A 17,302-nucleotide genomic window follows, 5' to 3' on the forward strand; every position below is an offset into this window, starting at 1 on the left:
GTCAGAGACCAGCGGTTTAAACCTTATTTTACAGAACACTAGTCAGTCAGAGACCAGCAGTTTAAACCTTATTTTACAGAACACTAGTCAGTCAGAGACCAGCAGTTTAAACCTTATTTTACAGAACACTAGTCAGTCAGAGACCAGCAGTTTAAACCTTATTTTACAGAACACTAGTCAGACAGAGACCAGCAGTTTAAACCTTATTTTACAGAACACTAGTCAGTCAGAGACAGAGACCAGCGGTTAAAAACTTATTTTACAGAACACTAGTCAGACAGAGACCAGCAGTTTAAACCTTATTTTACAGAACACTAGTCAGACAGAGACCAGCAGTTTAAACCTTATTTTACAGAACACTAGTCAGACAGAGACCAGCAGTTTAAACCTTATTTTACAGAACACTAGTCAGACAGAGACCAGCGGTTTAAACCTTATTTTACACAACACTAGTCAGTCAGAGACCAGCAGTAAAAACCTTATTTTACAGAACACTAGTCAGTCAGAGACCAGCGGTTAAAACCTTATTTTACAGAACACTAGTCAGTCAGAGACCAGCAGTTTAAACCTTATTTTACAGAACACTAGTCAGTCACAGACCAGCAGTTAAAACCTTATTTTACAGAACACTAGTCAGTCAGAGACCAGCGGTTTAAACCTTATTTTACAGAACACTAGTCAGACAGAGACCAGCAGTTAAAACCTTATTTTACAGAACACTAGTCAATCAGAGACCAGCAGTTAAAACCTTATTTTACAGAACACTAGTCAGTCAGAGACCAGCAGTTAAAACCTTATTTTACAGAACACTAGTCAGTCAGAGACCAGCGGTTTAAACCTTATTTTACAGAACACTAGTCAGTCAGAGACCAGCAGTTTAAACCTTATTTTACAGAACACTAGTCAGTCAGAGACCAGCAGTTTAAACCTTATTTTACAGAACACTAGTCAGACAGAGACAGAGACCAGCAGTTTAAACCTTATTTTACAGAACACTAGTCAGACAGAGACCAGCGGTTAAAACCTTATTTTACAGAACACTAGTCAGTCATAGACCAGCGGTTAAAACCTTATTTTACAGAACACTAGTCAGTCAGAGACGAGCAGTTAAAACCTTATTTTACAGAACACTAGTCAGTCAGAGACAGAGACCAGCGGTTAAAACCTTATTTTACAGAACACTAGTCAGTCAGAGACCAGCAGTTTAAACCTTATTTTACAGAACACTAGTCAGTCAGAGACAGAGACCAGCGGTTAAAAACTTATTTTACAGAACACTAGTCAGACAGAGACCAGCAGTTTAAACCTTATTTTACAGAACACTAGTCAGACAGAGACCAGCAGTTTAAACCTTATTTTACAGAACACTAGTCAGACAGAGACCAGCAGTTTAAACCTTATTTTACAGAACACTAGTCAGACAGAGACCAGCGGTTTAAACCTTATTTTACACAACACTAGTCAGTCAGAGACCAGCAGTAAAAACCTTATTTTACAGAACACTAGTCAGTCAGAGACCAGCGGTTAAAACCTTATTTTACAGAACACTAGTCAGTCAGAGACCAGCAGTTTAAACCTTATTTTACAGAACACTAGTCAGTCACAGACCAGCAGTTAAAACCTTATTTTAAAGAACACTAGTCAGTCAGAGACCAGCGGTTTAAACCTTATTTTACAGAACACTAGTCAGACAGAGACCAGCAGTTAAAACCTTATTTTACAGAACACTAGTCAATCAGAGACCAGCAGTTAAAACCTTATTTTACAGAACACTAGTCAGTCAGAGACCAGCAGTTAAAACCTTATTTTACAGAACACTAGTCAGTCAGAGACCAGCGGTTTAAACCTTATTTTACAGAACACTAGTCAGTCAGAGACCAGCAGTTTAAACCTTATTTTACAGAACACTAGTCAGTCAGAGACCAGCAGTTTAAACCTTATTTTACAGAACACTAGTCAGACAGAGACAGAGACCAGCAGTTTAAACCTTATTTTACAGAACACTAGTCAGACAGAGACCAGCGGTTAAAACCTTATTTTACAGAACACTAGTCAGTCATAGACCAGCGGTTAAAACCTTATTTTACAGAACACTAGTCAGTCAGAGACGAGCAGTTAAAACCTTATTTTACAGAACACTAGTCAGTCAGAGACAGAGACCAGCGATTAAAACCTTATTTTACAGAACACTAGTCAGTCAGAGACCAGCAGTTTAAACCTTATTTTACAGAACACTACTCAGACAGAGACCAGCAGTTTAAACCTTATTTTACAGAACACTAGTCAGACAGAGACCAGCAGTTTATACCTTATTTTACAGAACACTAGTCAGTCAGAGACAGAGACCAGCAGTTTAAACCTTATTTTACAGAACACTAGTCAGACAGAGACCAGCGGTTTAAACCTTATTTTACAGAACACTAGTCAGTCAGAGACCAGCAGTTAAAACCTTATTTTACAGAACACTAGTCAGACAGAGACCAGCGGTTAAAACCTTATTTTACAGAACACTAGTCAGTCAGAGACAGAGACCAGCGGTTAAAACCTTATTTTACAGAACACTAGTCAGACAGAGACCAGCAGTTTAAACCTTATTTTACAGAAGACTAGTCAGTCAGAGACCAGCGGTTAAAACCTTATTTTACAGAACACTAGTCAGACAGAGACCAGCGGTTAAAACCTTATTTTACAGAACACTAGTCAGTCAGAGACCAGCAGTTTAAACCTTATTTTACAGAACACTAGTCAGTCAGAGACAGAGACCAGCGGTTAAAACCTTATTTTACAGAACACTAGTCAGACAGAGACCAGCGGTTAAAACCTTATTTTACAGAACACTAGTCAGACAGAGACAGAGACCAGCAGTTTAAACCTTATTTTACAGAACACTAGTCAGTCAGAGACCAGCAGTTTAAACCTTATTTTACAGAACACTAGTCAGTCAGAGACCAGCAGTTTAAACCTTATTTTACAGAACACTAGTCAGTCAGAGACCAGCAGTTTAAACCTTATTTTACAGAACACTAGTCAGACAGAGACCAGCGGTTTAAACCTTATTTTACAGAACACTAGTCAGACAGAGACCAGCGGTTTAAACCTTATTTTACAGAACACTAGTCAGTCAGAGACAGAGACCAGCGGTTAAAACCTTATTTTATAGAACACTAGTCAGTCAGAGACAGAGACCAGCGGTTTAAACCTTATTTTATAGAACACTAGTCAGTCAGAGACAGAGACCAGCAGTTAAAACCTTATTTTACAGAACACTAGTCAGACAGAGACCAGCAGTTTAAACCTTATTTTACAGAACACTAGTCAGTCAGAGACAGAGACCAGCGGTTTAAACCTTATTTTATAGAACACTAGTCAGTCAGAGACAGAGACCAGCAGTTTAAACCTTATTTTATAGAACACTAGTCAGTCAGAGACAGAGACCAGCAGTTAAAACCTTATTTTACAGAACACTAGTCAGACAGAGACAGAGACCAGCAGTTAAAACCTTATTTTACAGAACACTAGTCAGACAGAGACCAGCAGTTTAAACCTTATTTTACAGAACACTAGTCAGTCAGAGACAGAGACCAGCAGTTAAAACCTTATTTTACAGAACACTAGTCAGTCAGAGACCAGCGGTTAAAACCTTATTTTACAGAACATTAGTCAGTCAGAGACCAGCAGTTAAAACCTTATTTTACAGAACACTAGTCAGTCAGAGACCAGCGGTTTAAACCTTATTTTACAGAACACTAGTCAGTCAGAGACCAGCGGTTAAAACCTTATTTTACAGAACACTAGTCAGTCAGAGACAGAGACCAGCGGTTTAAACCTTATTTTATAGAACACTAGTCAGTCAGAGACAGAGACCAGCAGTTTAAACCTTATTTTATAGAACACTAGTCAGTCAGAGACAGAGACCAGCAGTTAAAACCTTATTTTACAGAACACTAGTCAGACAGAGACAGAGACCAGCAGTTAAAACCTTATTTTACAGAACACTAGTCAGACAGAGACCAGCAGTTTAAACCTTATTTTACAGAACACTAGTCAGTCAGAGACAGAGACCAGCAGTTAAAACCTTATTTTACAGAACACTAGTCAGTCAGAGACCAGCAGTTTAAACCTTATTTTACAGAACACTAGTCAGTCAGAGACAGAGACCAGCAGTTAAAACCTTATTTTACAGAACACTAGTCAGTCAGAGACCAGCAGTTTAAACCTTATTTTACAGAACACTAGTCAGTCAGAGACAGAGACCAGCAGTTAAAACCTTATTTTACAGAACACTAGTCAGTCAGAGACCAGCGGTTAAAACCTTATTTTACAGAACATTAGTCAGTCAGAGACCAGCAGTTAAAACCTTATTTTACAGAACACTAGTCAGTCAGAGACCAGCGGTTTAAACCTTATTTTACAGAACACTAGTCAGTCAGAGACCAGCGGTTAAAACCTTATTTTACAGAACACTAGTCAGTCAGAGACAGAGACCAGCGGTTTAAACCTTATTTTATAGAACACTAGTCAGTCAGAGACAGAGACCAGCAGTTTAAACCTTATTTTATAGAACACTAGTCAGTCAGAGACAGAGACCAGCAGTTAAAACCTTATTTTACAGAACACTAGTCAGACAGAGACAGAGACCAGCAGTTAAAACCTTATTTTACAGAACACTAGTCAGACAGAGACCAGCAGTTTAAACCTTATTTTACAGAACACTAGTCAGTCAGAGACAGAGACCAGCAGTTAAAACCTTATTTTACAGAACACTAGTCAGTCAGAGACCAGCGGTTAAAACCTTATTTTACAGAACATTAGTCAGTCAGAGACCAGCAGTTAAAACCTTATTTTACAGAACACTAGTCAGTCAGAGACCAGCGGTTTAAACCTTATTTTACAGAACACTAGTCAGTCAGAGACCAGCGGTTAAAACCTTATTTTACAGAACACTAGTCAGACAGAGACCAGCGGTTAAAACCTTATTTTACAGAACACTAGTCAGTCAGAGACCAGCAGTTTAAACCTTATTTTACAGAACACTAGTCAGTCAGAGACCGGTGGTTTAAACCTTATTTTACAGAACACTAGTCAGTCAGAGACAGAGACCAGCGGTTAAAACCTTATTTTACAGAACACTAGTCAGTCAGAGACCAGCAGTTAAAACCTTATTTTACAGAACACTAGTCAGTCAGAGACCGGTGGTTTAAACCTTATTTTACAGAACACTAGTCAGTCAGAGACCAGCGGTTTAAACCTTATTTTACAGAACACTAGTCAGTCAGAGACCAGCAGTTAAAACCTTATTTTACAGAACACTAGTCAGTCAGAGACAGAGACCAGCGGTTAAAACCTTATTTTACAGAACACTAGTCAGACAGAGACCAGCAGTTTAAACCTTATTTTACAGAACACTAGTCAGTCAGAGACCAGCGGTTTAAACCTTATTTTACAGAACACTAGTCAGTCAGAGACAGAGACCAGCGGTTAAAACCTTATTTTACAGAACACTAGTCAGACAGAGACCAGCGGTTAAAACCTTATTTTACAGAACACTAGTCAGACAGAGACCAGCAGTTTAAACCTTATTTTACAGAACACTAGTCAGTCAGAGACAGAGACCAGCAGTTTAAACCTTATTTTACAGAACACTAGTCAGACAGAGAGAGAGACCAGCAGTTTAAACCTTATTTTACAGAACACTAGTCAGACAGAGACCAGCGGTTTAAACCTTATTTTACAGAACACTAGTCAGTCAGAGACAGAGACCAGCAGTTTAAACCTTATTTTACAGAACACTAGTCAGTCAGAGACCAGCAGTTTAAACCTTATTTTACAGAACACTAGTCAGACAGAGACCAGCGGTTAAAACCTTATTTTACAGAACACTAGTCAGACAGAGACCAGCGGTTAAAACCTTATTTTACAGAACACTAGTCAGACAGAGACCAACGGTTAAAACCTTATTTTACAGAACACTAGTCAGTCAGAGACCAGCGGTTTAAACCTTATTTTACAGAACACTAGTCAGACAGAGACCAGCGGTTTAAACCTTATTTTACAGAACACTAGTCAGTCAGAGACAGAGACCAGCGGTTAAAACCTTATTTTACAGAACACTAGTCAGACAGAGACCAGCAGTTTAAACCTTATTTTACAGAAGACTAGTCAGTCAGAGACCAGCGGTTAAAACCTTATTTTACAGAACACTAGTCAGACAGAGACCAGCGGTTAAAACCTTATTTTACAGAACACTAGTCAGTCAGAGACCAGCAGTTTAAACCTTATTTTACAGAACACTAGTCAGTCAGAGACAGAGACCAGCAGTTTAAACCTTATTTTACAGAACACTAGTCAGTCAGAGACCAGCGGTTTAAACCTTATTTTACAGAACACTAGTCAGACAGAGACCAGCAGTTAAAACCCTATTTTACAGAACACTAGTCAGTCAGAGACAGAGACCAGCAGTTTAAACCTTATTTTACAGAACACTAGTCAGACAGAGACCAGCAGTTTAAACCTTATTTTACAGAACACTAGTCAGTCAGAGACAGAGGCCAGCGGTTAAAACCTTATTTTACAGAACACTAGTCAGACAGAGACCAGCGGTTAAAACCTTACTTTACAGAACACTAGTCAGTCAGAGACCAGCAGTTTAAACCTTATTTTACAGAACACTAGTCAGACAGAGACCAGCGGTTTAAACCTTATTTTACAGAACACTAGTCAGTCAGAGACAGAGACCAGTGGTTAAAACCTTATTTTACAGAACACTAGTCAGTCAGAGACGAGCAGTTAAAACCTTATTTTACAGAACACTAGTCAGTCAGAGACAGAGACCAGCGGTTAAAACCTTATTTTACAGAACACTAGTCAGACAGAGACCAGCAGTTTAAACCTTATTTTACAGAACACTAGTCAGAAGGAGACCAGCAGTTTAAACCTTATTTTACAGAACACTAGTCAGTCAGAGACCAGCGGTTAAAACCTTATTTTACAGAACACTAGTCAGTCAGAGACAGAGACCAGCGGTTAAAACCTTATTTTACAGAACACTAGTCAGACAGAGACCAGCAGTTTAAACCTTATTTTACAGAACACTAGTCAGTCAGAGACAGAGACCAGCGGTTAAAAACTTATTTTACAGAACACTAGTCAGACAGAGACCAGCAGTTTAAACCTTATTTTACAGAACACTAGTCAGACAGAGACCAGCAGTTTAAACCTTATTTTACAGAACACTAGTCAGACAGAGACCAGCAGTTTAAACCTTATTTTACAGAACACTAGTCAGACAGAGACCAGCGGTTTAAACCTTATTTTACAGAACACTAGTCAGTCAGAGACCAGCAGTAAAAACCTTATTTTACAGAACACTAGTCAGTCAGAGACCAGCGGTTAAAACCTTATTTTACAGAACACTAGTCAGTCAGAGACCAGCAGTTTAAACCTTATTTTACAGAACACTAGTCAGTCACAGACCAGCAGTTAAAACCTTATTTTACAGAACACTAGTCAGTCAGAGACCAGCGGTTTAAACCTTATTTTACAGAACACTAGTCAGACAGAGACCAGCAGTTAAAACCTTATTTTACAGAACACTAGTCAATCAGAGACCAGCAGTTAAAACCTTATTTTACAGAACACTAGTCAGTCAGAGACCAGCAGTTAAAACCTTATTTTACAGAACACTAGTCAGTCAGAGACCAGCGGTTTAAACCTTATTTTACAGAACACTAGTCAGTCAGAGACCAGCAGTTTAAACCTTATTTTACAGAACACTAGTCAGTCAGAGACCAGCAGTTTAAACCTTATTTTACAGAACACTAGTCAGTCAGAGACCAGCAGTTTAAACCTTATTTTACAGAACACTAGTCAGACAGAGACCAGCAGTTTAAACCTTATTTTACAGAACACTAGTCAGTCAGAGACAGAGACCAGCGGTTAAAAACTTATTTTACAGAACACTAGTCAGACAGAGACCAGCAGTTTAAACCTTATTTTACAGAACACTAGTCAGACAGAGACCAGCAGTTTAAACCTTATTTTACAGAACACTAGTCAGACAGAGACCAGCGGTTTAAACCTTATTTTACAGAACACTAGTCAGTCAGAGACCAGCAGTAAAAACCTTATTTTACAGAACACTAGTCAGTCAGAGACCAGCGGTTAAAACCTTATTTTACAGAACACTAGTCAGTCAGAGACCAGCAGTTTAAACCTTATTTTACAGAACACTAGTCAGTCACAGACCAGCAGTTAAAACCTTATTTTACAGAACACTAGTCAGTCAGAGACCAGCGGTTTAAACCTTATTTTACAGAACACTAGTCAGACAGAGACCAGCAGTTAAAACCTTATTTTACAGAACACTAGTCAATCAGAGACCAGCAGTTAAAACCTTATTTTACAGAACACTAGTCAGTCAGAGACCAGCAGTTAAAACCTTATTTTACAGAACACTAGTCAGTCAGAGACCAGCGGTTTAAACCTTATTTTACAGAACACTAGTCAGTCAGAGACCAGCAGTTTAAACCTTATTTTACAGAACACTAGTCAGTCAGAGACCAGCAGTTTAAACCTTATTTTACAGAACACTAGTCAGTCAGAGACCAGCAGTTTAAACCTTATTTTACAGAACACTAGTCAGACAGAGACCAGCAGTTTAAACCTTATTTTACAGAACACTAGTCAGTCAGAGACAGAGACCAGCGGTTAAAAACTTATTTTACAGAACACTAGTCAGACAGAGACCAGCAGTTTAAACCTTATTTTACAGAACACTAGTCAGACAGAGACCAGCAGTTTAAACCTTATTTTACAGAACACTAGTCAGACAGAGACCAGCAGTTTAAACCTTATTTTACAGAACACTAGTCAGACAGAGACCAGCGGTTTAAACCTTATTTTACACAACACTAGTCAGTCAGAGACCAGCAGTAAAAACCTTATTTTACAGAACACTAGTCAGTCAGAGACCAGCGGTTAAAACCTTATTTTACAGAACACTAGTCAGTCAGAGACCAGCAGTTTAAACCTTATTTTACAGAACACTAGTCAGTCACAGACCAGCAGTTAAAACCTTATTTTACAGAACACTAGTCAGTCAGAGACCAGCGGTTTAAACCTTATTTTACAGAACACTAGTCAGACAGAGACCAGCAGTTAAAACCTTATTTTACAGAACACTAGTCAATCAGAGACCAGCAGTTAAAACCTTATTTTACAGAACACTAGTCAGTCAGAGACCAGCAGTTAAAACCTTATTTTACAGAACACTAGTCAGTCAGAGACCAGCGGTTTAAACCTTATTTTACAGAACACTAGTCAGTCAGAGACCAGCAGTTTAAACCTTATTTTACAGAACACTAGTCAGTCAGAGACCAGCAGTTTAAACCTTATTTTACAGAACACTAGTCAGACAGAGACAGAGACCAGCAGTTTAAACCTTATTTTACAGAACACTAGTCAGACAGAGACCAGCGGTTAAAACCTTATTTTACAGAACACTAGTCAGTCATAGACCAGCGGTTAAAACCTTATTTTACAGAACACTAGTCAGTCAGAGACGAGCAGTTAAAACCTTATTTTACAGAACACTAGTCAGTCAGAGACAGAGACCAGCGGTTAAAACCTTATTTTACAGAACACTAGTCAGTCAGAGACCAGCAGTTTAAACCTTATTTTACAGAACACTAGTCAGTCAGAGACAGAGACCAGCGGTTAAAAACTTATTTTACAGAACACTAGTCAGACAGAGACCAGCAGTTTAAACCTTATTTTACAGAACACTAGTCAGACAGAGACCAGCAGTTTAAACCTTATTTTACAGAACACTAGTCAGACAGAGACCAGCAGTTTAAACCTTATTTTACAGAACACTAGTCAGACAGAGACCAGCGGTTTAAACCTTATTTTACACAACACTAGTCAGTCAGAGACCAGCAGTAAAAACCTTATTTTACAGAACACTAGTCAGTCAGAGACCAGCGGTTAAAACCTTATTTTACAGAACACTAGTCAGTCAGAGACCAGCAGTTTAAACCTTATTTTACAGAACACTAGTCAGTCACAGACCAGCAGTTAAAACCTTATTTTAAAGAACACTAGTCAGTCAGAGACCAGCGGTTTAAACCTTATTTTACAGAACACTAGTCAGACAGAGACCAGCAGTTAAAACCTTATTTTACAGAACACTAGTCAATCAGAGACCAGCAGTTAAAACCTTATTTTACAGAACACTAGTCAGTCAGAGACCAGCAGTTAAAACCTTATTTTACAGAACACTAGTCAGTCAGAGACCAGCGGTTTAAACCTTATTTTACAGAACACTAGTCAGTCAGAGACCAGCAGTTTAAACCTTATTTTACAGAACACTAGTCAGTCAGAGACCAGCAGTTTAAACCTTATTTTACAGAACACTAGTCAGACAGAGACAGAGACCAGCAGTTTAAACCTTATTTTACAGAACACTAGTCAGACAGAGACCAGCGGTTAAAACCTTATTTTACAGAACACTAGTCAGTCATAGACCAGCGGTTAAAACCTTATTTTACAGAACACTAGTCAGTCAGAGACGAGCAGTTAAAACCTTATTTTACAGAACACTAGTCAGTCAGAGACAGAGACCAGCGGTTAAAACCTTATTTTACAGAACACTAGTCAGTCAGAGACCAGCAGTTTAAACCTTATTTTACAGAACACTACTCAGACAGAGACCAGCAGTTTAAACCTTATTTTACAGAACACTAGTCAGACAGAGACCAGCAGTTTATACCTTATTTTACAGAACACTAGTCAGTCAGAGACAGAGACCAGCAGTTTAAACCTTATTTTACAGAACACTAGTCAGACAGAGACCAGCGGTTTAAACCTTATTTTACAGAACACTAGTCAGTCAGAGACCAGCAGTTAAAACCTTATTTTACAGAACACTAGTCAGACAGAGACCAGCGGTTAAAACCTTATTTTACAGAACACTAGTCAGTCAGAGACAGAGACCAGCGGTTAAAACCTTATTTTACAGAACACTAGTCAGACAGAGACCAGCAGTTTAAACCTTATTTTACAGAAGACTAGTCAGTCAGAGACCAGCGGTTAAAACCTTATTTTACAGAACACTAGTCAGACAGAGACCAGCGGTTAAAACCTTATTTTACAGAACACTAGTCAGTCAGAGACCAGCAGTTTAAACCTTATTTTACAGAACACTAGTCAGTCAGAGACAGAGACCAGCGGTTAAAACCTTATTTTACAGAACACTAGTCAGACAGAGACCAGCGGTTAAAACCTTATTTTACAGAACACTAGTCAGACAGAGACAGAGACCAGCAGTTTAAACCTTATTTTACAGAACACTAGTCAGTCAGAGACCAGCAGTTTAAACCTTATTTTACAGAACACTAGTCAGTCAGAGACCAGCAGTTTAAACCTTATTTTACAGAACACTAGTCAGTCAGAGACCAGCAGTTTAAACCTTATTTTACAGAACACTAGTCAGACAGAGACCAGCGGTTTAAACCTTATTTTACAGAACACTAGTCAGACAGAGACCAGCGGTTTAAACCTTATTTTACAGAACACTAGTCAGTCAGAGACAGAGACCAGCGGTTAAAACCTTATTTTATAGAACACTAGTCAGTCAGAGACAGAGACCAGCGGTTTAAACCTTATTTTATAGAACACTAGTCAGTCAGAGACAGAGACCAGCAGTTAAAACCTTATTTTACAGAACACTAGTCAGACAGAGACCAGCAGTTTAAACCTTATTTTACAGAACACTAGTCAGTCAGAGACAGAGACCAGCGGTTTAAACCTTATTTTATAGAACACTAGTCAGTCAGAGACAGAGACCAGCAGTTTAAACCTTATTTTATAGAACACTAGTCAGTCAGAGACAGAGACCAGCAGTTAAAACCTTATTTTACAGAACACTAGTCAGACAGAGACAGAGACCAGCAGTTAAAACCTTATTTTACAGAACACTAGTCAGACAGAGACCAGCAGTTTAAACCTTATTTTACAGAACACTAGTCAGTCAGAGACAGAGACCAGCAGTTAAAACCTTATTTTACAGAACACTAGTCAGTCAGAGACCAGCGGTTAAAACCTTATTTTACAGAACATTAGTCAGTCAGAGACCAGCAGTTAAAACCTTATTTTACAGAACACTAGTCAGTCAGAGACCAGCGGTTTAAACCTTATTTTACAGAACACTAGTCAGTCAGAGACCAGCGGTTAAAACCTTATTTTACAGAACACTAGTCAGTCAGAGACAGAGACCAGCGGTTTAAACCTTATTTTATAGAACACTAGTCAGTCAGAGACAGAGACCAGCAGTTTAAACCTTATTTTATAGAACACTAGTCAGTCAGAGACAGAGACCAGCAGTTAAAACCTTATTTTACAGAACACTAGTCAGACAGAGACAGAGACCAGCAGTTAAAACCTTATTTTACAGAACACTAGTCAGACAGAGACCAGCAGTTTAAACCTTATTTTACAGAACACTAGTCAGTCAGAGACAGAGACCAGCAGTTAAAACCTTATTTTACAGAACACTAGTCAGTCAGAGACCAGCAGTTTAAACCTTATTTTACAGAACACTAGTCAGTCAGAGACAGAGACCAGCAGTTAAAACCTTATTTTACAGAACACTAGTCAGTCAGAGACCAGCAGTTTAAACCTTATTTTACAGAACACTAGTCAGTCAGAGACAGAGACCAGCAGTTAAAACCTTATTTTACAGAACACTAGTCAGTCAGAGACCAGCGGTTAAAACCTTATTTTACAGAACATTAGTCAGTCAGAGACCAGCAGTTAAAACCTTATTTTACAGAACACTAGTCAGTCAGAGACCAGCGGTTTAAACCTTATTTTACAGAACACTAGTCAGTCAGAGACCAGCGGTTAAAACCTTATTTTACAGAACACTAGTCAGTCAGAGACAGAGACCAGCGGTTTAAACCTTATTTTATAGAACACTAGTCAGTCAGAGACAGAGACCAGCAGTTTAAACCTTATTTTATAGAACACTAGTCAGTCAGAGACAGAGACCAGCAGTTAAAACCTTATTTTACAGAACACTAGTCAGACAGAGACAGAGACCAGCAGTTAAAACCTTATTTTACAGAACACTAGTCAGACAGAGACCAGCAGTTTAAACCTTATTTTACAGAACACTAGTCAGTCAGAGACAGAGACCAGCAGTTAAAACCTTATTTTACAGAACACTAGTCAGTCAGAGACCAGCGGTTAAAACCTTATTTTACAGAACATTAGTCAGTCAGAGACCAGCAGTTAAAACCTTATTTTACAGAACACTAGTCAGTCAGAGACCAGCGGTTTAAACCTTATTTTACAGAACACTAGTCAGTCAGAGACCAGCGGTTAAAACCTTATTTTACAGAACACTAGTCAGACAGAGACCAGCGGTTAAAACCTTATTTTACAGAACACTAGTCAGTCAGAGACCAGCAGTTTAAACCTTATTTTACAGAACACTAGTCAGTCAGAGACCGGTGGTTTAAACCTTATTTTACAGAACACTAGTCAGTCAGAGACAGAGACCAGCGGTTAAAACCTTATTTTACAGAACACTAGTCAGTCAGAGACCAGCAGTTAAAACCTTATTTTACAGAACACTAGTCAGTCAGAGACCGGTGGTTTAAACCTTATTTTACAGAACACTAGTCAGTCAGAGACCAGCGGTTTAAACCTTATTTTACAGAACACTAGTCAGACAGAGACCAGCAGTTTAAACCTTATTTTACAGAACACTAGTCAATCAGAGACCAGCGGTTTAAACCTTATTTTACAGAACACTAGTCACATCAGATCTTTTTCAGAGTTGATATAATTGGCCAAAAGATACATTTTTGAAAACTATTTCAAAATTGGGCTGCCTGTGTAAATGCAGCCTGAGTGACTCACACTCAATGACCAGTAGTTTAAGAACAGGTGTTTTATTTTAAAGTACATGGACCAGTGATTTTGCAACAAGTATCCTATTTCAGCCTGCATAGTGGATGGATGGATGGATATGGGTGGGTGAGTGGGTGGATCGATGTGTGCATGGATGGATATGGGTGGGTGAGTGGGTGGATCGATGTGTGCATGGATGGATGGATGGATGGATATGGGTGGGTGAGTGGGTGGATCGATGTGTGCATGGATGGATGGATGGATGGATATGGGTGGGTGAGTGGGTGGATCGATGTGTGCATGGATGATTTGATTGACTGATTGATTGATTGACTGATCGACTGATTGATTGACATATTTTTTTGTGGGTGAGTGGGTGGATCGATGTGTGCATTGATGGATGATTTGATTGACTGATTGATTGACTGATCGACTGATTGATTGACATATTTTTTTGTGAGTGAGTGGGTGGATCGATGTGTGCATGGATGGATGATTTGATTGAATGATTGATTGACTGATCGACTGATTGATTGACATATTTTTGTATTGATTAATGTGTCTCTGTCGTTTCTTTCCAGTGGTGGGGGTCAACAACCTAAGCTGGCAGACCAATGCCATGTTCCGACCGTTCGTGGAGGTGAATGCGGTCGGGCCGCACCTCGCCGACAAGAAACGCAAGTTCACCACCAAGACCAAGAACAACAATTGGTCACCAAAGTACAACGAAACATTCCAATAGTAAGTCTGCTTTATTGTCTAAAGTAAGTCTGGTTTATTGTCCAAAGTAAGTCTGGTTTATTGTCTAAAGTAAGTCTGGTTTATTGTCCAAAGTAAGTCTGATTAATTGTCTAAAGTAAGTCTGGTTTATCGTCCAAAGTAGGTCTGGTTTATTGTCCAAAGTAAGTCTGGTTTATTGTCCAAAGTAAGTCTGGTTTATTGTCCAAAGTAAGTCTGGTTTATTGTCTAAAGTAAGTCTGGTTTATTGTCTAAAGTAAGTCTGGTTTATTGTCTAAAGCAAGTCTGGTTTATTGTCTAAAGTAAGTCTGGTTTATTGTCTAAAGTAAGTCTGGTTTATTGTCTAAAGTAAGTCTGGTTTATTGTCTAAAGCAAGTCTGGTTTATTGTCTAAAGCAAGTCTGGTTTATTGTCTAAAGCAAGTCTGGTTTATTGTCTAAAGCAAGTCTGGTTTATTGTCTAAAGTAAGTCTGCTTTATTGTCTAAAGTAAGTCTGCTTTATTGTCTAAAGTAAGTCTGATGTACAATTAAACATTCTGATAGTAAGTCTGCTTTATTGTCTAAGCAAACAACCTAATCCTGTGTTTTGTCTTCAGTAATGTGTGTCTTGGTTGTGCCAGGAGTGTTGCTCCTCCAGTAGTATAGTATTTGCTACATAGTGGGAATGTAGACACCTGCAGTGCTCACTGTCAAAACGTTTGGAAAAGGTTACAAATGAAACTGGAAACGCTTTTATCCAGCATGATAGCAGAAAGTAATGAGATCATGAAGTGCTTTTAAAAATGAAAAAAAGAGACATTTCAGTTATTTGAATAGTGAGAATAGAGGAAGGGTGAATGATCTGTCTATACAGCTGTACCACTGTCTGTCTGATACTGAGCCAGCTGCATTTAAAGCACAATGTGGAGCCTGTGTCCCAAAAGCATCCTATTTACTTTATACCGAGTGCACTAAACATTAGGAACAACTTCCTAATATTGAGTTGCATCGCTTTTGCCCTCAGAAAAGCCTCAATTTGTCGGGGCGTGGTCTCTGCAAGGTGTCGAAAGGGTTCCACAGGGATGCTGGCCCATGTTGACTCCAATGCTTCCCACATTTGGCTTGATGTCCTATGGGTGATGGACCATTGTTGATACACACCGGAACACTGTTGAAAAACCCAGCGGCGTTGCAGTTCTTGACACACTCAAACCAGTGCTACCTACTACCATACCCAATTCAAAGGCACTTAATTATGTTGTCTTGCCCATTGGCACATACACAATCCATGTCTCAATAAGGCTTAAAAATCCTTCTTTAACCTGTCTCTTCCCCTTCATCTACACTGGTCAAAGTGGATTTAACAGGTGACATCAATAAGGGATCATAGTTTTCACCTGGTCAGTCTATGTCATAGAAAGAGCAGGTGTTTTCTGTTTTGTACCATGCCCTGGTCAAAAGTAGTGCACTACATAGGGAATAGGGTGCCATTTGGGATGCCGACAGGGTTTGACTATCAGCTGCATCCAATCCTCTCACTGTGTTTATGATAGTGAGCCAGATGTCTGTGAAGTGCAGTCGGAGAGAGAGTGATCATCTGTAGTGCCTATGTGGTCTCTGGTGCTCTTTTAATGGCAGCGTCCACTGACTGAGATCAATGTCAACATGAACACCGTCTGCAAATACATGCACTTCTTTTTCTTTCTATTTTTCATTGCACCAAAGAACACATCTGATAGACAATACAGATAAAACACATTTAAAACATCTGATAGACAATACAGATACAAACACATTTAAAACAACTGATAAACAACAATACAGATACAAACACATTTAAAACAACTGATAGACAACAATACAGATACAAACACATTTAAAACAACTGATAAACAACAATACAGATACAAACACATTTAAAACATCTGATAGACAATACAGATACAAACACATTTAAAACAACTGATAGACAATACAGATACAAACACATTTAAAACATCTGATAGACAACAATACAGATACAAACACATTTAAAACAACTGATAGACAATACAGATACAAACACATTTAAAACAACTGATAGACAACAATACAGATACAAACACATTTAAAACAACTGATAGACAACAATACAGATACAAACACATTTAAAACAACTGATAGACAACAATACAGATACAAACACATTTAAAACATCTGATAGACAATACAGATACAAACACATTTAAAACATCTGATAGACAACAATACAGATACAAACACATTTAAAACAACTGATAGACAATACAGATACAAACACATTTAAAACAACTGATAAACAACAATACAGATACAAACACATTTAAAACAACTGATAGACAATACAGATACAAACACATTTAAAACAACTGATAGACAATACAGATACAAACACATTTAAAACAACTGATAGACAATACAGATACAAACACATTTAAAACAACTGATAGACAACAATACCGATACAAACACATTTAAAACAACTGATAGACAACAATACAGATACAAACACATTTAAAACAACTGATAGACAATACAGATACAAACACATTTAAAACAACTGATAGACAACAATACAGATACAAACACATTTAAAACAACAGATAGACAATACAGATGAAAAACATTTAAAACAACTGATAGACAACAATACA

At 38.4% G+C, this 17,302-nt stretch overlaps 1 protein-coding gene across 1 annotated transcript in view; it reads left to right on the forward strand.

Annotated features, from left to right (window-relative positions):
• The window catches only part of LOC109881087 (protein unc-13 homolog C), a 222,597-nt gene that overhangs the window by 198,673 nt on the left and 6,622 nt on the right, over positions 1-17,302 (forward strand). The window contains exon 30 of the mRNA XM_031829463.1: positions 14,496-14,655. Within this exon, the coding sequence (XP_031685323.1) occupies positions 14,496-14,655 (160 nt within the window). The remainder of the gene's footprint in view (positions 1-14,495; positions 14,656-17,302) is intronic.

The sequence above is a fragment of the Oncorhynchus kisutch genome, linkage group LG8 (assembly GCF_002021735.2).
Source record: "Oncorhynchus kisutch isolate 150728-3 linkage group LG8, Okis_V2, whole genome shotgun sequence".
In the NCBI taxonomy this organism is placed as follows: Eukaryota; Metazoa; Chordata; class Actinopteri; order Salmoniformes; family Salmonidae; genus Oncorhynchus; species Oncorhynchus kisutch.